This window comes from Brachyhypopomus gauderio, unplaced genomic scaffold, assembly GCF_052324685.1.
Source record: "Brachyhypopomus gauderio isolate BG-103 unplaced genomic scaffold, BGAUD_0.2 sc129, whole genome shotgun sequence".
Lineage (NCBI taxonomy): Eukaryota > Metazoa > Chordata > Actinopteri > Gymnotiformes > Hypopomidae > Brachyhypopomus > Brachyhypopomus gauderio.
This window is the reverse complement of record NW_027506950.1, coordinates 17,074-44,841: the sequence shown is the minus strand read 5'-3', so window position 1 is coordinate 44,841 and position 27,768 is coordinate 17,074. Positions and strand designations below refer to the sequence as shown.

The following is a 27,768-nucleotide window of genomic DNA, read 5'->3' as shown; positions in this document are numbered from 1 at the left end:
TTGTGTTTATTGTGTTTGGCTGGTGCGGGGCTGTGTTGTGTTTATTGTGTTTGGCTGGTGCGGGGCTGTGTTGTGTTTATTGTGTTTGGCTGGTGCGGGGCTGTGTTGTGTTTATTGTGTTTGGCTGGTGCGGGGCTGTGTTGTGTTGTGTTTATTGTGTTTGGCTGGTGCGGGGCTGTGGGCAGGTCGGTCCTGCAGCGCATCACGTGCTTCACGAGACGCGAACATGGCGAGCGTGGACAGCGGGGAGACTCTAGACACTTGGTTAAGTACGTTTACTTTCTCATTAAGAATTAACAAATTCGTTAAATATGTTTTCAATCACTTTCTTATATACCAACGTATTTTGAAGCGGCACTGTTGTCGTTTTGATAAAGTTTCGTTTTGTCCATGTAATGTGCTGCAAATCAAACGGCGAAGTTTAGAATAAACGTACTGACCGATTTCGTGCCAGTGCTGCTTTAGTCTTTTGCGCTCGTTTCTTTACATTTATCATTATGTAGTTGTTAAATAGAGAGATTTTAGAAGGGAGATTAAAGCGGAAGCCGCAAACGTGCTGTCATGTGCTTGTACTTATAAATTCCTGTTTTGAGTGTCTCCCCTCAGCTGTATGTGTCAAACATCTAATAACGTACTGATAGATCACGGAGACGCTCTGTTCTCCTCTGTATCTAACCCTACGGTTAGGGTAATTGTTAGGGTTAAGGTAACTGTTAGGGTAATCCTAACCCTAACCCTGTTGTGAGTGGAGAACTGGATTCTCGCGTGTCTTAAGGTTTTATTTAACCAACACTTTCACTATTACAATCCGTACTAATGGTACAGTGAAGGTGAAGTCTTATATGTAGTAGAAGTGCGAGCCATTATTGTTTATTTATTATATGTTTATTGGTACTCATGTGCCTGTATACATATGTGACGTTTTCACTTATTTTACATGGTTAATAGATTTACATACTGTAACCTGTTTTATACACAAACTCCTACACTGGTCATACTGGGGTTGGTGCTAGGGGCTAAACTCACTGCTTATGGGATACCCGTAGCAAACCTGAGATTTTTTCTCTCTCATAGACACACAAAGAGTTACACTAACACAGTGGTTCCCAAAGTGGGGGGCGCGCCCCCTAGGTGGGGCGCGGAGCTATTGCAGGGGGGGCGCGGAGCTTGAAAGTAAAACGTGCACATGTGTCAATATTAGGGATGCACCGATTCCGATATTAATATCTGAAAAAATTCTAGATCGGGTATCGGGGACAATGTGACCGATCCATAAAAACAGATCTATTCAGTCTAATTCTATGCTTGTATTGCTTGCTTTTCGGAGTTAGTTCAACCTAATACTCGCGCTGGTGGTATTCCACTTATTCCGTTGATTTGCTGGTTGACCAAAATAAACCTGGGCTCCAGCAATACTTCACTGTTCATACATGAACTGGTGAGTTGTCCAAAGCTCATTTAATGCGTTACTTACAGAAATAAAATAAAGAGCAGTGGTCTGACTCGGTCTACGGCAGAAAGCTAAAAAAACAATATTCCATACGCGCGCTCAACTCGCTCCCTTAAAGAGACAGTACACATATTTCTGGCCGTTACATGCTTTGTGCTCTGCGTGATGTCTGCGCTTGCAAACGAGCCGCATATGTATTGCTGTTTCTCTTATTTCATCTCCTTATTTATTTTAAATTATATTTAGAATTCTTGAACCATTTAAAAGGTTTCTTGCAGTTTATTTTTTCATGTTTGACCAAAGTTGTGAACCTATTGTTTTTGTAAGTTTCAGGTTCTTTGGTATTATTTATTTTACATTCAATGTTATATTCATAATTGCACTGACTGAACAAATGCAAGTTGTGTTGTTTTTACATGTTTTATGTGTGTTTAAGTGTGCTATACTGGTGCAGAGTTTTCAATAAACTTGTAATTCAGTATGTCTGTGTTTAAAAAAAAAATGCTTTAAGTCGATTCAGCACAGTTTTACTCTATCAGATCGGTATCGGCAGAGGTGGTGTTTGCATAGAGGCATGGCTAGGCAACTGCCTTGGGCCCCTCCCACTGCAGCCCACTGTAGGGGCCCCCTGATTAGCTGACTTATTTTTCGCATATTAATGTTGATGGGCCCCCTACCTAATTTCGCCTTGAGCCCCCAAATTGCTAAGTCCGCCACTGGGTATCGGATCAGTATACGAAGCCTCAGATATCTGAATCAGTATCAGAAGTGAAAAACGTGAATTGGTGCATCCCTAGTCAATATGGGGGGGGGGGGGGGGGGGGGGGGGGGTGTAGGGGGGGCACAAAAATATTCTCATCTACTAAAGGGGGGCACGGCAGAAAAAGTTTGGGAACCACTGCACTAACAGGTTAAACAAACCTGAGATTCACAGCAGTGGTTTTCTCTGTCCTGTAAAAATATTTCAGATGATATCTCATTTGAACAGAACAGGAAACCATGAAGAGGGTGTGTGTGTTTGTTTTTTATTTATTATTATTATTTTTTTTTTTAAGTGTCAGGGTGTCACAATATGCCCTCCCAACCGGTTGCCCCTGTCCACACCAGCAGTTGTCCTGTTTTTGTTGCGTTGTGCTTGTAAATGTGCCGTATTTTGTCAATTGTGATTTTTACACCACAATCGAAATTTGTCCTCCGCTTTTAACCCATCTGTGCAGTTAGAACACACACACACCAGTGATTACTAGGGGGCTGTGGATCACACATGCCCAGAGCGGTGGGCAGCCCTAGCCCGGCGCCCGGGGAGCAGTTGGGGTTAGGTGCCTTGCTCAAGGGCACCTCAGTCATGGCCTCAGGTCTGGGAATCGAACCCACGACCCTCCGGTCACAAGACCAGTTCCCTACAACTAGGCCATGACTGCCCCAGGTGGGTGGGGCCTATCATCAGGCCATCACCTGAGGATCGTTTGTCCGTCTATATTAGGGGTGACCTGCAATAGTCGCTGATTCGACTATAGTCGACTATACCCCCTAGTCGACTATGAACGTCTTAGTCGAATGTACCATTCTAACTGCATGGGGGTGCCCAAGGATGCAGCTAAGCATTAGTTGTTACATGAAATGTCTTTGTTTTCGTTATATATAGCCTTTTGTCAAATAAAATCATCCAAATTTCTGTTAATAAATATTTAAAAAATGATGTTTGCGCATTAACAATAGGCATCTTCCTTACTACACATTAATAAATCACACCCTGCTGTTGCACAATCCAAACGAGCGGAGCTGAACACGCTACAGAATACGCAGCATCTGCCGAGATTATAATGGCTACTAAAAAACTTCAAAAGTATTTTGAAAAACATAAAGATGAATCAAACAAAGTAAAGTGCAACTTATGTCATCAACATCTTTCATTTCGCACGACAACAGCCAACATGGCATACCATTTAAAACGCGTAAGGCGAAAAAAAAAGTTTGTCGTTTCGGTCGTGTCGTCGCGGTGCGTCTCAAGTAGGTCTATAAACATTTTTTGTTGTTGTTTGCTTTTAAACCCCGTTACTTGAACCTTTCCTTGTATTTTGCTGTTGTGTGGCAACTTTTAAAATATTTTCAGGCAGGCATATTTTATTTAAAATATTTTTGACATTTTGCACGGTGCCTGTCTGACAGTTCGATATGCGAAATGCGCTCTGACGGTTAATGTTCTCTAACGTTTCATAAAAAAAAGTAAATAAATAAAAGCTGAATAAAGCCAACCTACCATGTTTATTCATTTATCTAAGTGTTTTAGGTTTTTACTTTGAAGAGGGAAAAAAGTCCTGAATGAGAACGACCTTTTAAGGTGCTCTAAAAATAAATAAATAAAATAAACCCGATTCGACTATTAGTCGACTAAAGGGAAAAGCAGACAAATCAGATTCGACTATGAAAATCCTTATTTGAATACACCCCTAGTCTATATACTTGTCTTTGTACCAGTTGACTGTTGGTTATTGTATCCTTCATTTGGATCTGGTCACGAGTCTTTAGTTGGTCCATGTTATCATTAAACCTCCTTTTTCCCTCAGACTTGGCGTGATCGCTTCATTTTTCATTCACACTCCTTGCCCGTCACAAAGGGGCAGATCAAATCCACACCTTCACGAGATGACTGTCAGTAGTTAACCTAGAGGTTCACTTTTCTGTCAGAATTCTTGTTTTAAATAACTTGTTCAATAAATTGACAGTAACAAAGGTTATGTTACAATTTGTGCAACTATAAATATTAGTGATGGGCACAGCAGTTCTTTTAGATCAGGGATGGGCAACTGGCGGCCCACGGGCCGCACACGGCCCTCGTCCTCACTCAGTGCGGCCCGCAAATAGATCAATAATAATTTAATAATTAAAAGAAGAAAAAAAACGATATAGCAGGACTTTTTTGTTCTTGTCACGTAGGGCTACGCCCCCTCTCCTAGCTGCATAGTTGCCAGGTTCGCGGTTTTCAAAATTGGGCTTGTTTGAAAGTCCAGCTGCGGGTAAAAATTCGGGGGTCGCGGGGTGCGGTTTTTTGGGCTGCTATTGAGTTGGGCCACCGCAGGAGTTACAAGTCAACACTAAGAATCGATCGTGATATAATACTTAATTTGTCTCCATTTTACACTCGCCACCTTCCCTCTGTCTGCCACACCCATGTCGTCATTGTGTTCAGCTGTGTCTAGTTTAGTCCTGTGTACTTGTATTTCTGTGTTTCGCACGTTGTCGGTTATTTGTGGTTTGTTTGGTTTTGTGGATTATCTGTCATTGCTGTTCTGGTATTTTCCGTCTCCGTTGTGTTTCTCCGTTGTGAATGGCTCTCCTGTTACAACTCCTGCCTGTCCTGTTGACCACTTGGACGGCTCTCCCGTTTTGACCAGTGCCTGTACAAACGACTTCGCCTATGGAATTCCCCTTATTAAATCTCGCTCTTCTCAGCGTTTGTGTCCGCCTCCTCGTTCTGCAGCGCGCTACGCTTTGCAGTTCTTTGATATGAAGGAGTTCAAATTCCTTTTTGCACTTTTTTATTAAGCAAATGTTTTGTCTTTGTTGCTTATTAAGGACATGTTAATGCATTTATATGCAGAAAATAGATGTATGTTGGTGCAATAAACATACAGATCTGAATTCATTTACTTATTGAGAATAATTTGTAGTGTCTTTCATATCCAATTATTTGAAGTGCGTGGTCATGTGGCCCTTCAATGATAGTGCTGAAAAAATTTTGGCCCTCTTTATCATGGAAGTTGCCCATCCCTGTTTTAGATTAACTGAATCATTAGAATCAGTTCACTAAAAAGATTCATTCAAAAGATTCGTTCAGTGCTTGGCAGAACTCTGACCCACCTAACTGATACACGGCTGAACGATTTATGTTTCAGTTTAGTTCACGGCCTCAGGGAACAGGAGATGAGAGTGTTGTTAAATTTATAAATAAAAAATATGCAACTAAATGTTGGGTTTATTATAGGAAATATATATCACATTACAAATACAGTAATCCCTCATTCATCGCATCCTGGAGATTCCAGAACCATCCGCGATAACCGAAAATCCGCAAAGTAGAAACGGTACATTAATTTAAGTAATTATACACTATATTAAGGCTTTATAAACCCTCCCAACATCTTTACGTTACATAAACCTTTTCCATTCCCTTAATAACCATTCCCACACTGTTCTGTGCATGTGTGCTTGTCCAGCGACCAGTCGTGTTGTTTGCATCTCAGGCAAGCGATGCTGGTTCTCATTTCCGAGAGTAAATTCGTACTATTTTACTATTTATAACATTCCTTTATTGTTAGAATTAATACTTATAATATATTTTTATACATGTAAAAAATCATAAAATATATATTTTTTCTGCCGATCAAATTCCGCAGACAACCGGCAAAAAAACGAAGACCCGTGAATTATTTTTCCCATTAATATCTTATAAAAATCCACGAAAGAGTGAATTCGCAAAAGCTGAAGCGTGAAGTGGCGCGGGATCACTGTAACATAATTGTGACGGGCGGGGGTGAGCAACTAAAAGGAAGCGATCACGCCAAGTCTCAGGGGAAAAGGATGGTTTAATAGAAAGTGTGCGAACCAAAAACCCGTGCAATATCTCCAAATTAAGGATATAATGACCAGTGGTCAACTGGTACAAAGACAAGACATATATAGGCAAACAAACGACCCTCAGGTGAGACGGATCACGGGCTCCGCCCACCTGAGGGACGCACATGACTTCACCAAACAACAACAACAACAGCCGCTGTGGACGGAGGCGGCCAGTAGGGGGCCGCCTCACCGTGACAGACCCCCCCCACCAAGCCGCACTCCCCTCCACTGGGTGTGTGGCACACAGCGGCTGCACACAAAACACGAAGGGGCAGGAAGGCAGAGACAGGCAGGAACACACCTCCTGAGTCCGGGGGCTGGAACACAAAAACACACATTACTCAGCTCGCCTCCCCGGGCGGGACCCTGGACCGACCGGGCCATTAACAACACAAAACCACGCCCCAGTCGGTCACAGGGCCCTCACGCCCTAAACGGCCTTCAGCCGGTGAGCCCCACAGGTGTGAGGATGAGGGGCTATGGCTCCTCTCTCGTCCCTCGTGTGTGTGTGTGTGTGTGTGTGTGTGTGTGTGCAGGCTACCTCTCCAAAGCGTGGCTACCTCACCTCCTGGACCTACCTCCTCCCAGAGCTAGGGGTCACCCCAGCCTCCTGGGGAGCCAACCCCTCCCAGGGCCTCTCATCGCAAGGTGGACTCCTCCACCCAACCCAGGAGCGCCAGAGACCGAGGCCCAGAGCACCCCCGACGCGGGCTAGGGAGCAGCCCCAAGGGCCTCCTGGTCACCCCGGGCAGGAGGGAGGATCTCCTTCCTCAGCAGGAGCTTTTCAGACCGGAGCCCCATGGTCCCCAAACATCCGGGGGCCCCAGCCCCCTAGGGAGGGGCTCTTCATGACCGGGCTCCGGTCACCCCACAACACAAGGGGGCTCCTGCCAGGTGGAGATCCCCACAAGGTCCAGGAACACCACCAAGGAGAAGCACCTGCACAGAGAACAGCGCGCACACACACACACACACACACACACACACACACACCACACAAACGCGCCCTACCCTATTCAGGGCCTCCCTCGGGAGTGACGTCCTCCGTGCCACACCCCATGGCACGGGACCACAGCTGGTCCCCCCCAAACACACATTCAGGGGGAGGAGCATGCGTGGAATTACACGTAAACAGTTGACAACACGCTAGGACACAACACACACGCAAAGACTAGACAAACAAAACTGTGTACAAACAACGAACGGAACCGGACCCATACGTGCACGCTCGGTAGACCGTGACGCACCGCTCAGGTTAGCAGTCGCTCCCCCACATTAAACACAAGACGACAGGGGAGCGAGGCGACGGTGACGAGCGGTACCCGCGTCACACATGAAACATTCAACACAAACACAAACGAGCGACGCACACTGACCAACGTTACCATTCATGCATACACATTAACACCAGACAAGACGAAGAGCTTACCCAGGGAGACTGCCCTGGTCCTCGCCGTGCCACACATACAACACGAGCACGGCGGAGCTCTTCCAACAAACAAACGACAAACACGAAGAGTTTTTCCCAGGGCAGACAGCAAACCAAAAACCCGTGCAATATCTCCAAATTAAGGATATAATGACCAGCGGTCAACTGGTACAAAGACAAGACATATACAGGCAAACAAACGACCCTCAGGTGAGACGGATCACGGGCTCCGCCCACCTGAGGGACGCACATGACGTCACCAAACAACAACAACAGCCGCTGTGGACGGAGGCGACTGGTAGGGGGCCGCCTCACCGTGACAATAATACAAAAAATAAGTATGAACTAACCTACAACTGAGTGCAAAATAAATATTAAATTAGGAGCAAAATTAAGATGTACATTCAGAAGAAAATATCAACTTAAATGTGCAATCAAAAAGAAAATGTGAGTGAGTGGCAGCACAAACGTGAATCACAATTACAGTACGTTCAGTGAATGAATCATAGAGTGAACGAGAGCCCTCAGTTCAGTGAACGAATCAGTGAGTGAACGAGAGCCCTCAGTTCAGTGAACAAATCAGAGAATGAACGAGAGCCCTCAGTTCAGTGAACGAATCAGAGAATGAACGAGAGTCCTCAGTTCAGTGAACGAATCAGAGAATGAACGAGAGTCCTCAGTTCAGTGAACGAATCAGAGAATGAACGAGAGCCCTCAGTTCAGTGAACGAATCACTGAGTAAGCACAGTTCCCTCGCAATGAGAGTCTCCACCTCCAGATTTGCGGGTGATTCGGTGATTCACAGACCACACAGCAGTTCCCCTGCCGGCCTGCACGGTCACTGCTGAACTCAACTACTGAACTGAAAAAGGAACGAATCAGCTGAGGAAGTGATTTGATTCAGTACGTTCACTCAAATGATTGATTCATTCGAACGAATCGTTCGCAAACGACACAACACTAATAAATAATAATATTTGTTGATAAGATGATGCTTTTATTCAAATATACATACATTTATGTAAATACACCTATATTTATTTGATTTTATAATGTCACAGATAAGGTAACAGACCCAGAGAACACATCAGAGAGATGGGACTATATCCAAAGATTCTGTCAGCAGGTTAACATACAGCCAGATGGGTGAGACACACACACACACACACACACACTCTCATGCAAACATTACCACAGCACAGTCAGATGGGTGACACACATACACACACACACCCATACAAACATCATTACCATAGCACAGCCAGTTGGGTTATGAACATAGGGTTTGGTTTAGTTAAGGTTAGGGTTAGTTAGGGTTATGATAATAGGGTTAGGGATGGGTAGTTTGGTTAGGATTAGATTAGGGTTATGACCATAGTGGCATTGAAGTGTCACATTAGCTACTGCTAGAGGGAGACCTCACCCGAATATTGGGGTTAGGGTTTAGGTGTCATGGTTAGGGGTTAAGTTACTGTAGTGCTAGGTTAGGGTTTAGGTGTTAAGGTTAGGGGTTAATTTAATGTAGTGCTAGGTTAGGGTTTAGGTGTTAATGTTAGGGGTTAAGGTACTGTAGTGCTAGGTTAGGGTTTAGGTGGTAAGATTAGGGGTTAAGTTACTGTAGTGCTGACTCTGGCAGAATCTTAAATCATGCACATTTCTATTTATGTGATGTGTAATGCTTATGTGAATGTGTTCAGGCCCCAGGTTGCTACAAGGCTACTGGCACACAAAATCCAGTCTCCTCAGGAGAGAGAAGCTCTACAAGCACTTACTGTAAGATCTGCAAAACAATATGCATGTGTGTCTGTTGTAGTAGTATTGTATTATTATTAGTGGTGGGCCGTTAACGGCGGTCGTTAATTTGATAATCTTATCAGGCGATATAAAAATTATCGCCGTTAATCTATTCTTAAAGTTGGGTTGGGAACTGGGTCAAAATGGGTAAGCAAACTATGATGACTTTAAACTTGATAGTTTAGCTCGGCTGTATTCCTAACCAGATTGCACAGTATGGGCGAGAACGAGTTTTCAAACCTGTGAATTACAAATCGTACATGTTTACATGGATGCAGCCACGAAGTCGCCAGGTTTGTTTCATGGAAAATTCATTTTTAGGAACGTAAAGTGTTACCGGAGCGGAGCTCGGAGCGGTCGTTTTCTGCATGGTCCTAGCGCTAGATTCGTCGCTATTTAAATATTTCTTTTTATCAACCGTTAAAACTGCAGAGGACCAAAACCGGCTTTTGAAAAAGTCCCCCCCAAATTACATCCATGAGGTTAAATGTACTAAATGTTGGCTTACATTTCAAATATCATGTTTAGCTGAATAAACATGTTATCAACCCCTTTTAATGTACAGTATGTAGGCTTACAAATTCATGTTTAACTGAATAAACCGTTGAACACGAGTAGCCTACATTTTATTGAGCATGTTTTTTTTTTCTTCAAGTATCAAAGTAGAACAGCTTCCTCAAGCAGTCATTGATGCATTTTGGAAACAGGAGATGAGCCCCTGGTCTAACGCACCCTCTGTATTAAGAAACCCTATCTCAAAAACTGACTTTTAGTCATTACTTGGGTAGCACGCATATGAGCCATTTTAACATAGATTAATCTAGATTAATTTTAAGATTTCAGTGAGATTAATCTAGATGAAAAAAAAATTAATCTATGCCCACCCCTAATTATTATAGTATTAGTTGATGTACTAGTGAGTGAGTAATGTTTTCTTTTACAGCTGCCATAGGTGCGTGTAATAAAGGCTGTATGTTCCTGTGTTGTCCTGTATGTTCCTGCGTGTTCCTGTGTTGTCCTGTATGTTCCTGCGTGTTCCTGTGTTTTTTTTCACCAGTTACTGGAGATGTGCATGAATAACTGCGGGAAACCTTTTCACACCGAAGCCACTAAATTCCGATTTCTGAATGAACTTATCAAAGTGCTGTCACCAAAGGTACTAACCCAAAATCTCCAGGGTTAGCCCTAACTCAGAATTATAATCTACAGGTTTAACCCTAGCTCAGAGTACTAATCTACAGGTTGAGCCCTAGATCAGAGTACTACTCTACAACAGGGGTGCCCACAAGTTTTCAGCTTGAGAACTACTTATAAGATGACCAAGTCAGAAAGATCGACCTATTTATTTTTTAGTGGCGTGTGTCGATCATTGACGGGGGTGGGGGGGGGGGGGGGGGGGGGGGGGGGGGTTTGTTATGTGTCAAACCCTACACGTCAGATTGGCTACCATGTAGGTCAATCAAAATACAACCATCAGTGCAGATGGATGATAGCCTGTCATTCATTCACTACTTTTTAATGTCATGCGATCTACCCACACTTCCTTTGCGATCGACCCACACTTCCTTCGCGATCGACGTAATGGGCACCCCTGCTCTACAGTCTTAGACTTCTATTATTACAGTTCTCAGTCTTCTATTATTACTCTCTAGCTCTGAGTAATAATCTACAGGCTTAGCCCTAGCTTAGAGAGTAATAATCTACAGGGTTAGCCCTAGCTCAGAGAGTAATAATCTACAGGGTTAGCCCTAGCTCAGAGTAATAATCTACAGGGTTAGCCCTAACTCGGAGTAATAATCTACAGGGTTAGCCCTAACTCGGAGTAATAATCTACAGGGTTAGCTCAGAAATGAAAAATATCTGGTGTTTGCACCAGTGTCGAAGTGAATAAACTCCAGTCTTTGCATGAGCTCAGATCTTAATTAAGTTTATGTAGGAAATGTTTATTTTAATATTTATCAGATATATTAAGTGCTTTATATTGGAAATGTTTATTTCATAAAAATTTTGAGTTGTTGTCTTAACAGCCTGTGTGAAATGAACAGAGTGGAACAGTAACTTGGTGAAAAATGTTTAAGCATTTATGTGCATGTGTATTTGTGTCCAGTACCTGGGCACGTGGAGCACAGCCCTAGTGAAGTCAAGGGTGACAGAAGTTTTGTATGGCTGGACCCTGTGGCTGAAAGATGAGCTGAAGGTGCAGGAAGCATATCACATGTTAAAAAAACAAGGTCAGATATCCATACTGCATACTAAACAAGTTTCACAAGGTCAGATATCCATACTGTGAACTAAACAAGTTCCACCAGGTCAGATATCCATACTGCGTACTAAACAAGTTTCACAAGGTCAGATATCCATACTGTGAACTAAACAAGTTCCACCAGGTCAGATATCCATACTGCGTACTAAACAAGTTTCACAAGGTCAGATATCCATACTGCGTACTAAACAAGTTTCACAAGGTCAGATATCCATACTGCGTACTAAACAAGTTCCACAAGGTCAGATATCCATACTGCGTATTAAACAAGTTTCACAAGGTCAGATGTCCATACTGCGTACTAAACAAGTTCCACAAGGTCAGATATCCATACTGCGTACTAAACAAGTTCCACAAGGTCAGATATCCATACTGCATATTAAACAAGTTTCACAAGGTCAGATATCCATACTGCGTACTAAACAAGTTCCACAAGGTCAGATATCCATACTGCGTACTAAACAAGTTCCACAAGGTCAGATATCCATACTGCGTATTAAACAAGTTTCACAAGGTCAGATGTCCATACTGCGTACTAAACAAGTTCCACAAGGTCAGATATCCATACTGCGTACTAAACAAGTTCCACAAGGTCAGATATCCATACTGCGTACTAAACAAGTTCCACAAGGTCAGATATCCATACTGCGTATTAAACAAGTTTCACAAGGTCAGATGTCCATACTGCATACTAAACAAGTTTCACAAGGTCAGATATCCATACTGCGTACTAAACAAGTTTCACAAGGTCAGATATCCATACTGCATACTAAACAGTTCCACTGCTTATACTAGTGTCCATACTGAACTCTAAAGTTACCATATTACGTTACTAAATTGTGAGTACAGGCTAACATTAACCCTAAGTAACTGTAGGTTTTATTTAGAGACTGGGGGAAATTTCAAACACAGCATGCTGGGGTTAAAATAAAAACCTTGACATTAATGCTAACCTTGACACTAATGCTAACCTCAATGCTAATACTTAAAGACCACATTGCTGTTCAGAACAGAATACCACCGTTCCAAACTCAACACACTTTACATTTTAACGTTGAAGGTATTGTGAAAAAAGACCCTAAACTTCCAGACAGCACTGTAATGCCTCCGTGTCCCAGGCAGGAAGTGTCCGTGTTTGATGATGAAGACAAATCACAGGTAAATGCATTCTTCTCTGTAAAGTATTTCAATATGGATATTTTACTTTGTGGACTATTTCAAGAGTAAGAATATTTCACAGATAAGATCTGCTGTGAATAGTAAACACACATAGGAGGATCTGTAACTGAGTATAAGATTGTAAAGCTGCTTTGTGACAGCATGTGTTGTGAAAAGCGCTATATAAATAAATTTGAATTTGAGTTTGTTGTCTGTGTTGTAGTTGTTGTCTCGTCTGCTGAAGAGTAGCTGCCCAGAGGACCTGCAAACAGCTAACAGACTTATTAAAAGCACACTGAAAGAAGTGAGTGTGTGTGTGTGTGTGTGTGTGTGAGAGAGAGAGAGAGAAAGAGTATGTGGTGTGTGTATAGCAGTGAAAGAAGTATGCATTTGTCTGTGTTTATTTTTGTGTGCGCGCCTGAGGTTCATGAATGTAGTAATGTGTTTTTTAACACTAGAAGCGCCACTACCTCATTACTACTACTGCTAGCACCGCGCCTCATTACTACTACTGCTAGCACCATGCCTCATTACTACTACTGCTACTAGCACCTCTCCTCATTACTACTACTGCTAGCACCACTCCTCATTACTACTACTGCTAGCACCACTCCTCATTACTACTACTACTAGCACCACGCCTCATCACTACTACTACTATTACCGTCGTGCCTCATTACTACCACTACTAGCGCCACTCCTCATTACTACCACTACTAGCGCCACTCCTCATTACTACCACTACTAGCACCACGCCTCATTACTACTACTGCTAGCACCACGCCTCATTACTACTACTGCTACTAGCGCCACTCCTCATTACTACCACTACTAGCGCCACTCCTCATTACTACCACTACTAGCACCACGCCTCATTACTACTACTACTACTACTACTAGCGCCACTCCTCATTACTACTACTGCTACTAGCACCACTCCTCATTACTACTACTACTACTAGCACCACGCCTCATTACTACTACTACTACTAGCACCACTCCTCATTACTACTACTACTAGCACCACTCCTCATTACTACTACTACTACTACTACTACTACTACTACTACTACTACTACTACTAGCACCACGCCTCATTACTACTACTACTAGCACCACGCCTCATTACTACTACTACTACTACTACTACTAGCACCACGCCTCATTACTACTACTACTACTAGCACCACGCCTCATTACTACTACTACTACTACTACTACTACTGCTAGCACCACTGCTCATTAATACTACTACTACTACTAGCACCACTCCATTACTACTACTACTACTAGCACCACACCTCATTACTACTACTACTACTACTACTACTACTACTACTACTACTACTACTACTAGCACCACGCCTCATTACTACTACTACTAGCACCACGCCTCATTACTACTACTACTACTACTACTAGCACCACGCCTCATTACTACTACTACTACTAGCACCACGCCTCATTACTACTAATACTACTAGCACCATGCTTCATTACTACTACTAGCACCACTCCATTACTACTACTACTACTACTACTACTAGCACCACGCCTCATTACTACTACTACTAGCACCACGCCTCATTACTACTACTACTACTAGCACCACGCCTCATTACTACTGCTACTACTAGCACCACGCCTCATTACTACTACTGCTAGCACCACTGCTCATTACTACTACTACTACTAGCACCACGCCTCATTACTACTACTACTACTAGCACCAGCCCTCATTTCTAATACTACTACTAGCACCACGCCTCATTTCTAATACTAATACTAGCACCACGCCTCATTACTACTACTGCTAGCACCACGCCTCATTACTACTACTGCTAGCACCACGCCTCATTACTACTACTGCTACTAGCACCACTCCTCATTACTACTACTACTACTAGCACCACGCCTCATTACTACTACTGCTACTAGCACCACTCCTCATTACTACTACTACTACTAGCACCACGCCTCATTACTACTACTACTACTAGCGCCACTCCTCATTACTACTACTAGCACCACGCCTCATTACTACTACTACTACTACTAGCGCCACTCCTCATTACTACTACTGCTACTAGCACCACTCCTCATTACTACTACTACTACTAGCACCACTCCTCATTACTACTACTACTACTAGCGCCACTCCTCATTACTACTATTGCTACTAGCACCACTCCTCATTACTACTACTACTACTAGCACCACGCCTCATTACTACTACTACTACTACTATTAGCGCCACTCCTCATTACTACTACTAGCACCACGCCTCATTACTACTACTACTACTAGCGCCACTCCTCATTACTACTACTGCTACTAGCACCACTCCTCATTACTACTACTACTACTACTAGCACCACGCCTCATTACTACTACTACTACTAGCACCACTCCTCATTACTATTACTACTACTACTACTAGCACCACGCCTCATTACTACTACTACTACTAGCACCACTCCTTATTACTACTACTACTACTACTACTACTACTACTACTAGCACCATGCCTCATTACTACTACTACTAGTACTACTAGCACCATGCCTCATTACTACTACTACTAGCACCACGCCTCATTACTACTACTACTAGCACCACGCCTCATTACTACTACTACTACTACTAGCACCACGCCTCATTACTACTACTACTAGCACCACGCCTCATTACTACTACTACTACTACTGCTAGCACCACTGCTCATTAATACTACTACTACTACTAGGACCACTCCATTACTACTACTACTACTAGCACCATGTCTCATTACTACTACTACTACTACTACTACTACTACTACTACTACTACTAGCACCACACCTCATTACTACTACTACTACTACTACTAGCACCATGCCTCATTACTACTACTAGCACCACTTCATTACTACTACTACTACTACTACTACTACTACTAGCACCACGCCTCATTACTACTACTACTACTACTAGCACCACGCCTCATTACTACTACTACTAATACTACTAGCACCATGCCTCATTACTACTACTAGCACCACTCCATTACTACTACTACTACTACTAGCACCACGCCTCATTACTACTACTACTACTAGCACCACGCCTCATTACTACTACTACTACTAGCACCATGCCTCATTACTACTACTACTAGGACCACGCCTCATTACTACTACTACTACTAGCACCACGCCTCATTACTACTACTACTACCACCACTGCTCATTACTACTACTACTAGCACCACGCCTCATTACTACTACTACTACTAGCACCAGCCCTCATTTCTAATACTACTACTAGCACCACACCTCATTTCTAATACTACTACTAGCACCACGCCTCATTACTACTACTACTAGCACCACACCTTATTACTACTACTACTACTAGCACCATGCCTCATTATTACTACTACTACTACTACTAGCACCACACCTCATTACTACTACTACTAGCACCATGCCTCATTACTACTACTATTACTACTACTAGCACCACGCCTCATTACTACTACTACTACTACTACTACTAGCACCACGCCTCATTACTACTACTACTACTAGCACCATGCCTCATTACTACTACTAGCACCACGCCTCATTACTACTACTACTACTAGCACCACGCCTCATTACTACTACTACTACTAGCCCCATGCCTCATTACTACTACGGCTTCCACCACGCCTCATTACTACTACTACTACTAGCGCCACTCCTCATTACTACTACCACTAGCGCCACGCCTCATTACTGCTACTACTAGCCCCGTGCCTCATTACTACTACTGCTAGCACCACTCCTCATTACTACTACTGCTAGCACCACTCCTCATTACTACTACTGCTAGCACCACTCCTCATTACTACTACTGCTAGCATTGCGCCTCATTACTACTACTGGTAGCACCAATACTAGTAATGAAGCACAGAGGGAGCAGAGTTCCACAGCAAGGGGGCAGCACCACAAAGATCTACCACCCATCATAGACCACTGTAGTAGACCTCCCCATGGTAGACCACCCATGGTAAACCACTGTGGTAGACCCTCCATGGTAAACAACTGTGGTAGACCACCCATTGATCAGGCTTAGCTTGGGCTAGCGTTTAGGGTTAACCAAAGCTTGGGCTAGGGTTTAGGGTTAACCCAAGCTTGGGCTAGAGTTTAGGGCAAGGGTGCCCACAAGTTTTCAGCTTGCGAGCTACTTATAAGATGACCAAGTCAGAAAGATCGACCGATTTATTTTTTGGCGGCGTGTGTCGATCGTGGGGGTGGACAAACCCTAGACGTCAGATTGGCTACCATGTATGTCAATCAAAATACAACCGTCAGTGCAGATGGATGATAGCCTGTCATTCATCCACTACTTTTTAATGTCATGTGATCTACCCACATTTCCTTTGCGATCGACCCACACTTCCTTCGACGTAATGGGCACCCTTGGTTTAGGGTTAACCCAAGCTTGGGCTAGGGTTTAGGGTTAACCCAAGCTAAGTAAGGCTCAGTAGGATCACCACCTGCTTTCCTAAATTGCTCTCTTTGCTCTCCCTTAATTGGTGAGCAATGTACATTTAGACACTTGGTCTCACACGCAATATACTGCACTAACCTGGATTCAAATGTCCAGCACTGCACTAAAGAAGACCCAAAACTGCACTGAATACAAACAACAACACAAATCAAGTGTCATTTAGGACATTATATGCTTCAGCAGAACCCGGCAGAAGATGAAGGTTAGATACTCAGGCTCTTCTCTTAACACAGTATGCAATCAATAAATCTATTTCCTCCCAAGTCATTGTTTAATGTGTGTGCATGTGGGCACATACGTGTCTGCGTGTGTGTGCGTATGGGTGCATATTTGTGTGCGCACGTGTGTGTACAAGTGTGTGTGTGTGGGTGTGCTTACATTTGTGTGTGTGTGTGTGTGTGTGTGTGTATGTGTACATGCAGGAGCAGGAAAAGGTGGAGAAAAAGAGCAGATGTGTCAGCACTCTTGAGGAGGTGGAGAACTGTACATCACAACTAAAATCCCTCCTGAGCCTACAACACACACAACACACTCAGGAGATAAAGGTGAGTGTTGGTGTGTTCCTACAACACACACAACACAGCACATGTCTGTTTCACAATTACTCACTGTTGTGTATAAATGTGTCATATAGAAGGCAAATACAAAATATGTGTAGTGTGATGGACAACATATATTGGACTGATCTGTGTAAATGTTATTGAAGTGTTAAAAAGGTGTTTGTATTGTATGAAAGTTTAAATAATACTGGATGAATATTGTCTTAGGGATGTCTATGAGCTCTGTGATGGGTTAAATGTGTTTGTGTGTAGGATGTCTATGAGCACTGTGATAGGTTAAATGTGTTTGTGTGTAGGATCTCTATGAGCACTGTGATAAGCTGAGACCAATCCTCTTCAGACTGGCAAGCGACAGCATGAACGATGACAAAACTTTAGGTTTCATTCACATCCACTCAATAACCCACAACCTCCACACCCAAACACTCACCCACAACCTCCACACCAAAACACTCACAACAACCTCCACACCAAAACACTCACCCACAACCTCCACACCCAAACACTCACCCACAACCTCCTCACCAAAACACTCACCCACAACCTCCACACCAAAACACTCACCCACAACCTCCACACCCAAACACTCACCCACAACCTCCACACCCAAACACTCACCCACAACCTCCACACCCAAACACTCACCCACAACCTCCACACCCAAACACTCACCCACAACCTCCTCACCAAAACACTCACCACAACCTCCTCACCAAAACACTCACCCACAACCTCCACACCAAAACACTCACCCACAACTTCCACACCCAAACACTCACCCACAACCTCCACACCAAAACACTCACCCACAACCTCCACACCCAAACACTCACCCACAACCTCCACACCCAAACACTCACCCACAACCTCCACACCCAAACACTCACCCACACCCTCCACACCCAAACACTCACCACAATCTCCGCACCCAAACACTCACCCACACCCAAACACTCACAACCTCCACACTCACTCACCCACAACCTCCACACCCACTCACCTACACCCTCCACACCCAAACACTCACCCACAACCTCCACACCCAAACACTCACCCACAACCCCCACACTCACCCAAAAATTACTCTATATCTTTATTTTGTGGTGTTTATAGAGGTGTATGTGTGTGTAGCTGTGATACTGCAGGGGAATGACAAAGTAACAGATGTGATGAACCTATACAGAGCAAAAACACAGAATCAAGAACCAGAGACTCAGATGGTGCTTCTCCAGAACAGCCAGGGTTGGCCATTTGTTTTACACATCTACTCACTCACACACACACTTGAATATGTCAAAGTGCATCATATGTAAACTGATCTTTAATGCCTCTCTATTGTGACAGAAACAACTAGTCCAATCAAGACTTACCACTTGATTGATTTCTCTGGGCTAGGAGATAGCACCCCTGTTGACCACACTGAGGACAGCAGCTCTCTACTACTGTTAAAGGAGGATGTGTGTCCCCTTGGTAAAGCATTCCTGTCTCACACAGGCTGTCTCCCTCCTTTATTACTGTTCCTCCAATTATTACTGTTCTATACTCCTATTATTACTGTTCCTCTACTCATCCATTATTACTGATCCTCCATTATTACAGTTCCTCCTTTATTACTGTTCTCTACTCATCCATTATTACTGTTCTCTACTCATCCATTATTACTGATCCTCCAATTATTACTGTTCTCTACTCCTCCATTATTACTGTTCCTCCATTATTACTGTTCTCTACTCCTCCATTATTACTGATCTCTACTCATCCATTATTACTGTTCCTCCAATTACTACTGATTTTCCATTATTAATGTTCCTCCATTATTACTGTTCCTCCAATTATTACTGTTCTATACTCCTCTATTATTACTGTTCCTCTACTCCTCCATTATTACTGTTCCTCCATTATTACTGTTCTCTACTCATCAATTATTACTGTTCCTCCAATTACTACTGATTTTCCATTATTAATGTTCCTCCATTATTACTGTTCCAATTATTACTGTTCTATACTCCATTATTACTGTTCCTCCAATTATTACTGTTCTATACTCCTCTATTATTACTGTTCCTCCATTATTACTGTTCTCTACTCCTCCATTATTGCTGTTCCTCTACTCCTCTATTATTACTGTTCCTCCATTATTACTGTTCTCTACTCCCCCATTATTACTGTTCCGCTACTCCTCCATTATTACTGTTCCTCCATTGTTACTGTTCCTCTACTCCTCCATTATTACTGCTCCTCCATTATTACTGTTCTCTACTCCCCCATTATTACTGTTCCTCCATTATTACTGTTCCTCCAATTACTACTGATTTTCCATTATTAATGTTCCTCCATTATTACTGTTCCTCCAATTATTACTGTTCTATACTCCTCTATTATTACTGTTCCTCTACTCCTCCATTATTACTGTTCCTCCATTATTACTGTTCTCTACTCATCAATTATTACTGTTCCTCCAATTACTACTGATTTTCCATTATTAATGTTCCTCCATTATTACTGTTCCAATTATTACTGTTCTATACTCCATTATTACTGTTCCTCCAATTATTACTGTTCTATACTCCTCTATTATTACTGTTCCTCCATTATTACTGTTCTCTACTCCTCCATTATTGCTGTTCCTCTACTCCTCTATTATTACTGTTCCTCCATTATTACTGTTCTCTACTCCCCCATTATTACTGTTCCGCTACTCCTCCATTATTACTGTTCCTCCATTGTTACTGTTCCTCTACTCCTCCATTATTACTGCTCCTCCATTATTACTGTTCTCTACTCCCCCATTATTACTGTTCCTCCATTATTACTGTTCCTCCAATTGTTACTGTTCCTCTACTCCTCCATTATTACTGTTCCTCCATTATTACTGTTCCTCTACTCCTCCATTATTACTGTTCCTCCATTATTACTGTTCCTCCAATTGTTACTGTTCCTCTACTTCTTTTATTTCTGAAAAGGGCAGGTTCTTAAGCTTCAGTCTGGGACCAGTATCATTACGCATCAGTGCTTCAGTCTGGGACCAGTATCATTACTCTTCAGTGCTTCAGTGTGGGACTAGTATCATTACTGTTCAGTGCTTCAGTCTGGGACTAGTATCATTACTCTTCAGTCTTGTAAGGATGTTTTTTGCTCAGTTGCAGAACCCAGCAACCCCAGGGCACTCAGAGTGACATCGTACCTTGATGAGCTCACACAGGTATTGTCATTCTGGTTACAGAACACGTCTCCCTGGCAATTAAAGGGTGTGAGGAGAATCTCTGCTCAGTGCTTATAAGCTGACTCAGCATATACACACTGGTTTTGGGTGCCATGTTATCTTTCAGCTGGAGGATAAAACTAAGGATATGAGGGAGGCTGGCAGTATGGAGATAGCTAATGGAAAAGGAGACTACAATAACCACAATGCATCAATACTTCCAGTCAAGTGAGTGATAACTGGCAAACTGGGTTTTTCTGTCATGTCTCTTCATCATCAACCTGATTGGGGATGTTTATCTTCAGGGAAGTGAAGCCGTTTACAGAAGCTTTGGGTGACATGCAGTCTCAGCCAGTGAGCTCAGAATATAAACCACATCTTCCTTCATCCCTTCTGGACGTCACTGTTTCTCTGGACTCCATTAAGACTAGTTAGTGACAGTTCAACAATACAGAAAGATTTTGTTTTGTTGTTCATTTTTCCCAGTCACCAGCATGCTGCATATGTCCTTTAGGTCCCCTACAGCCAATAACAGTGTTTGATCGCCATGGCATCAGAGTGTCTTTCCACTTCACCAAAGAAGCTCTTCCCTCTCGGCCTGATGTTGTTGTCATCGTCATCTCAACTGTGAACACCTCAGCACTTCCTGTTTCAGACTTCCTGTTCTTGGCTGCTGTTCCAAAGGTAACAACACATAATCAAAATAGGCTCATCCAGCAATGCTTTAACTTCCTATGTTCTACACAGCAAATTCGAAAGACACAAAATAACTCTATGGGAGTTAATTTCAACACTTTTAAAGTGTCTATATGGGTCCACACCCCAGGGTGTTATTTTAACACTTTTCAAAGTGTTGTAGTAATTACACTGCAATAGAGTTATTTTTAACTACTTAAAAGAGTTAAAATGTACCACTGTGCAACACTACTCAGTGTTCAAACTTTTCAGCACCAGAGTCCAGTGTTATAAACTGACTACCTTACAGTGTCAATTTTTTCTCAACTGATTTACCATGCTGATATTGATTTGCATACTGCAGCTTTGGGTGTGCAATTAATTCAATTTAACTTGAAAAATAGAATCACATACTACATGTTTTATCATTTTTTTCTCATCATGTGCACCACACAAAATAAAACCATTAAAAATACCGAATGACATTCTCATATTTTCAACGTATAACAATATGGCACTATGCAAGCTCTTTTATTATTCTCATTGGAGAACTACTTATCAAAGGATCTGAAATATGTAAGCTGATGTAACGAATTGACCAGGCGGAGAGGGATCCAAATGCGGAAGTAGGTCGCTTTTATTTACATAAATCACACACACAGAGAATGATCAGTAGATCACTAGCATTAGCAGCGGTAACGTTCTCTTGGGGTGGTCGTGACGGTCCAGGGTCGTAACGTGAGAGCAGAATCCAGGAGGTACAGAAGGGCTAGGGAGGAGACGAGGTCTATGGAGCGAGCAAGGGTCAGAACACGGGGAATCAAACAGGAGATAGAAACGCTCGGTATGTGGCATGAGTCAACAATACTTCGCGACTGAGACGTGCTGGGGTAGGTGTATAAGTGTGACTGAAAGGGGGCGTGGTAATGAGAGGCAGGTGAGGCTGGTTAGGGAAGATCAGGTGGCATTCCTTATACTTACACTCTCAGAGTTATTTTAAAGGAGATCTTGACGTACTTACACTCTCAGAGTTATTTTAAAGGAGAGCTTGTTTAACACTTTATTTTGACACTGTTTTTTTGGGAGTTGGGAGTAAAACCACAGAGATGAGACTCTGTTCAGAGTTGGATTAACTCGGGCAATAGTCAGATTGACTCTCTACTCTCAAATATTTCATCAACACCAAACATTTAACTCTGCTGATTTTGCTGTGTAGGGCAGGGGTACTCAACTGGCAGACCGCGGTCCGGATCCGGACCCGAACGCAGTCCTGTCCGGATCCAATCTCATTCCTGATTAACTGGATATGAACCAAAAAAAAAAAAACGGAGCATTTATTTCAGGGCTATTGAAAAAACACTCCGTCACGAGTGTTACGTTCGCCACCCCCCGCTCAACAACTTACGTTCGCCACCCCGGACCTCAGGTCACAGGTATCTGCCAAAATTGGACCGCGGAAAAATTTAGTTGAGTACCCCTGTTCTAGGGTTAGGATTAGGGTTAACCCCTACAATTGCTGTCCCTATCTCCTCAACCCTTACGTCTAACCCTATCTCCTCAATCCTTACAACCTCTAACCCTATCTCCTCAACCCCTTAATTTCTAACCCTATCTCCTCAACCCTTACAACCTCTAACACTATCTCCTCAACCCCTACACCTCTAAACCTTTCTCCTCAACCCCTACACCTCTGACCCTATCTCATCAACCCTTACAACCTCTAACCCTTTCTCCTCAACCTCTAACCCTATATCCTCAACCCGTATAACGTCTATCCCAAACTCCTCAATCCTTACAACCTCTAACCCTATCTCCTCAACCCCTTAATTTCTAACCCTATCTCATCAACCCTTACAACCTCTAACCCTATCTCCTCAACCCCTACACCTCTAAACCTTTCTCCTCAACCCCTACACCTCTAACCCTTTCTCCTCAACATCTAACCCTATCTCCTCAACCCGTACAACATCTATCCCAAACTCCTCAACCCCTACAACCTCTAACCCTATCTCCTCAACCATTACAATATCTAACCCTATCTCCTCCATCCTTACAACGTCTAACCCCATCTCCTCCATCCTTACAACGTCTAACCCCATGTGCTATTTAAAACCATTGACTCTGTTCTTAAGGCTCCTCAGCCCATCAGTTTGGAGGCATCACTCAATATGTGTAATAACTTTCTGCACTTCTTTATTGATAAGGTTGTCACTGCAGGAGCTCCTCTTACAGTTCCTGCCTCTGACCCCTCTTATTCTGCCCCCTGCCTGGCTGTGTTTGATAGTTTTGAGCCTGTGAGTCTGTCTCACTTGGAGGATGTGGTGGGCCATATGAAGCCTTCAGGTTCTCCCTGTGATATTGTGCCTCCTCACTTTTCTTACAGTACAGGGCAGCAGGTTTTGGCTATTATTAACAGCAGTCTGTCCTCAGGTATTGTTCCTGTGAGTTTTAAACATGCTGTAGTGCAACCTTTGCTCAAGAAACCTGGCCTTGACCACACTGTATTGGCTAATTATAGGCCTATCTCCAAACTGCCTTTTATATAAAAATCTTGGAGAAAGTTGTTTATGCTTAGCTAAATTTGTTTCTCGAAGAGCAAAATATCCTGGAGGTTTTTCAATCTGGTTTTAAAACCCTGCATAGTACAGAGTCAACATTGATTAGGGTTTTTAATGATATTCTCCTGACCAATGATTCTGGTGAGCATGTGATTCTTCTCCTGCTGAATCTAACTGTGGCATTTGATACAGTGGATCACAATATTTTAGTTTCCCAGATGCAGCACCTAGTGGGCATTTGTGGTCGTGCTCTAGAATGGTTTAAGTCCTATCTGACAGACAGAACTTCGTGTGTGACCTTTGCTGGTTCTAAATCCTCCTCAGCTCCCATGCCGCATGGGGTTCCACAGGGCTCTATCTTAGGACCTCTACTTTTTCTCTGTATTTCCTTCCACTGGGTTCAATTATAAGGAAACACCACATCTCATTTCATTGTTATGCTGACAACACCCAGATATATGTCCCACTGAAGAAGAGAGATGCCTCTATAAAACCACTTCTGCTATGTCTAAATGATATTAAAGACTGGATGGCTTTAAAATTCTTAAATTTTAATGAAAACAGAATTGATGGTGTTTGGTCCTAGTGGTTCCAGTGATGCCTCCCCTATTGATTTGGGCCCTTTGACATTATATGTGAAGCAAACTATCACCAACTTAGGTTTTAAAATGGTGATTTTAAATTGGACTGCCAAATAGGTGCAGTGGTTAAGTCCAGTTTTTTCCATTTGAGGCAGCTGGCAAAGGTAAAGACAATCATTTCGCATGAGCACTTTCAAACGGTAATCCATGCCTTCATTACGTCTCGGCTGGATTACTGTAACACACTTTATTTTGGAGTCAGCCAGTCCACTCTCAAACATCTTCAGTTAGTGCAAAACACTGTTGCCCGACTTTTAACGGGATCACGCAAGAGAGAGCACATGGCTACCTGTGCATTTTAGAGTTCATTTTAAGATTATTTTGTTTTAGATCCTTACCTCACTGCTCCATCCCCACACCACCGCTCGTTGCCTCAGGTCAGCTGATCAGCTGCTCCTGGAGGTGCCGAAAGCGTAAGCTCAGAGGGGATAGAGCTTTTCCATCGCTGCTCTTAGATTATGGAACAACCTACCACTGCATGTTAGACAAGCCCCTTCACTGCCCATTTTTAAAACAGTCTTAAAACCCACTTTTATTCATTGGCTTTTAACACAACATGAGACTTTGTATGTTTTTAGTTTTTACTGTTTTAGTTTTATTCTTTGATTTGTTCTAATGATTGCCTTTACCGTTTTTTAGTTAATATTGTTTTATTCATATTTTGTTATTATTTGTTTTATGTCTAATGATTTATTCTTATGTACAACACTTTGTTTCGGCTGCCATTCTTAAAGTGCTCTATAAATAAAGCTGAGTTGAGTTGATTTGAGTTAACCACACTCACCTTTCTCACCTTTGACCTTTCATCCATGTTGTAGACGATGCAGGTCAGACTGCAACCTGCAACAAGAACTGATCTGCCTGCATACAACCCCATACTGCCCCCTGCTGCCATCTCTCAGGTATTGCTGCTCTCCAACCCTCTTAAGGTAAGAAAACAGGCTAGGGGTCACACTAGGGTCATGATACTCTGCTTCCTGACAATGTGATGCATTACATTATTGTCATAAATATCATTACCAGTGTGACAGCTCGAGACACATCGAAGATCCATAACTCTGTGCAAACCTAACTCCATCTCCAACTGGGAGGAGACCCAGACCCTGCTTGAGAGATTATATCTCTCCGCTGTCCTGAAATGCCTCTGTATCACCAGAAGTGCTGAAAAAGGTGGCTGGGGAGAGAGAAACCTGGGTCTCCATGCTTAGGCTATTGCTTAGTGTTGTTGCAGAAACATAGGAGTGACTGGTGTGTGTTGTTGCAGAAACAGAGGAGTGACTGGTGCGTGTTGTTCCCGAGGTGTGACTGGTGTGTGTTGTTACAGAAACAGAGGAGTGACTGGTGTGTGTTGTTGCAGAAACAGAGGAGTGACTGGTGCGTGTTGTTCCCGAGGTGTGACTGGTGTGTGTTGTTGCAGAAACAGAGGTGTGACTGGTGTGTTGTTGCAGAAACAGAGGTGTGACTGGTGCGTGTTGTTCCCGAGGTGTGACTGGTGTGTGTTGTTGCAGAAACAGAGGTGTGACTGGTGTGTGTTGTTGCAGAAACAAGAGTGACTGGTGTGTGTGTTCTAGAGGTGTGACTGGTGTGTGTTGTCTTGTGTTCCAGAAGCCGGTGCGTGTGAGATTCAAACTGTCCATGATGCTTGGAGTGAACAGGGTTCATCAGGAGGCAGAGATCAACCAGTTCCCAGAGTGGAACTCCTGGATTAACCCCTGACCTATGGACTTACCCCTTGACAGTTGTGAATGCCATATTGTTGTCTAACGTCCTTAGGTATACATCACCCAGCAGTCAGAAATCCTGCCAAAAGGACACATCTGACAGACAGACTCACTCCCACATATTTGTGCTTCTTTGACATATATAATTTAAATGAGTATTAGGAATTATGTATTTTTGTGTGTACTACTCAACTGTGTCTGTGTGTAAGATTAAGATACCAAAACTGTTCTTAAGCATACAGCATACTTAAATGGAATGCTGTATTTGGGTTGTGTGTGTAGTGTGTATTTAAACTTTTTATCAGCTTTGTAATAATGTAATAAAATATCAAAATAATAGATAATAAAAAAGTGCTTGTTTAGAAACTCTTGTCATCTCTTGGTATATATTGGTAGTGTAGGCAGTCACATCAAGTTCAGCTGCAGTAGTGTGTCAAATCAGTCACTTTACTTGTGATGTCACCATATTTACATCATTTAAATACATTAGTACTGCACACACCAAAGTGTCAGCAGGCCCATTCAGCTCTGTGTATTCTCCCTTCCCAGGATGCAATGCTACAGATTCATGCAGTGTCCAACATTCCAGGTCAAAGGTCCATTTCTCCACATTTAGCTCCAACATTTTCCTATCCGACAAAAATGGAAGGAAAAGGGTTTCTGAGCACAGTGTAGGTTAGATCATTATACATATCCAACAGTAAGCATAAACACACACGCATACACACACACACATACACACACACACACACTCCTGTGTACACCATTCACATTCACACTCCTGTATACCACTCTCTCTCTCTCTCTCTCACACACACACACACACACACACACACACACACACACACACACACTCCTATACACCATTCACACTTGCATTTCAGTCCAGCCCACTGACACAGCACCATTTGATGGCCAAACTAGTCCTTTTGCGCTCTTGCTGGAGATGGTTTGCCTCCTTTAAAAGTTCAAAGTGCTACAAAACCCCACCCCATAACCCTGATCCGAACCCTACCCCACCCCATAACCCTAACGCTGACCCTACCCTAACCCTAACCCTTAACCCTAACCCTGTGGTGTAATACCCCCTCTGTAGGCTGGAACACAATGTTGGCAGTGATAGATTTACAAATGATGGTATTTGCCCTTTTCTTCTCCCTC

General features: G+C 43.0%; 1 protein-coding gene across 7 annotated transcripts; it reads left to right on the top strand.

The window, feature by feature from the left end:
* Nucleotides 1–102: 102 nt before the first annotated feature.
* Nucleotides 103–26,973, top strand: LOC143499002 (ADP-ribosylation factor-binding protein GGA2-like). Of its 7 annotated transcripts, none has more exons than XM_076993940.1 (17): nucleotides 103–269; nucleotides 8,561–8,645; nucleotides 9,197–9,272; nucleotides 10,351–10,449; nucleotides 11,401–11,524; nucleotides 12,617–12,714; nucleotides 12,938–13,018; nucleotides 17,673–17,795; nucleotides 18,107–18,188; nucleotides 18,942–19,052; nucleotides 19,206–19,280; nucleotides 20,951–21,012; nucleotides 21,140–21,240; nucleotides 21,318–21,442; nucleotides 21,527–21,696; nucleotides 25,705–25,815; nucleotides 26,492–26,973. In XM_076993940.1, the coding sequence occupies exons 1-17, from the start codon at nucleotides 227–229 to the stop codon at nucleotides 26,600–26,602; spliced, it is 1,677 nt and encodes a 558-aa protein (XP_076850055.1). In that variant the 5' UTR covers nucleotides 103–226; the 3' UTR covers nucleotides 26,603–26,973. The 7 variants fall into 7 exon arrangements, with proteins under 7 accessions (XP_076850055.1, XP_076850052.1, XP_076850054.1 ...); XM_076993937.1 differs by having other exon boundaries at nucleotides 19,155–19,280; XM_076993939.1 differs by having other exon boundaries at nucleotides 18,924–19,052; nucleotides 20,957–21,012.
* Nucleotides 26,974–27,768: the final 795 nt, after the last annotated feature.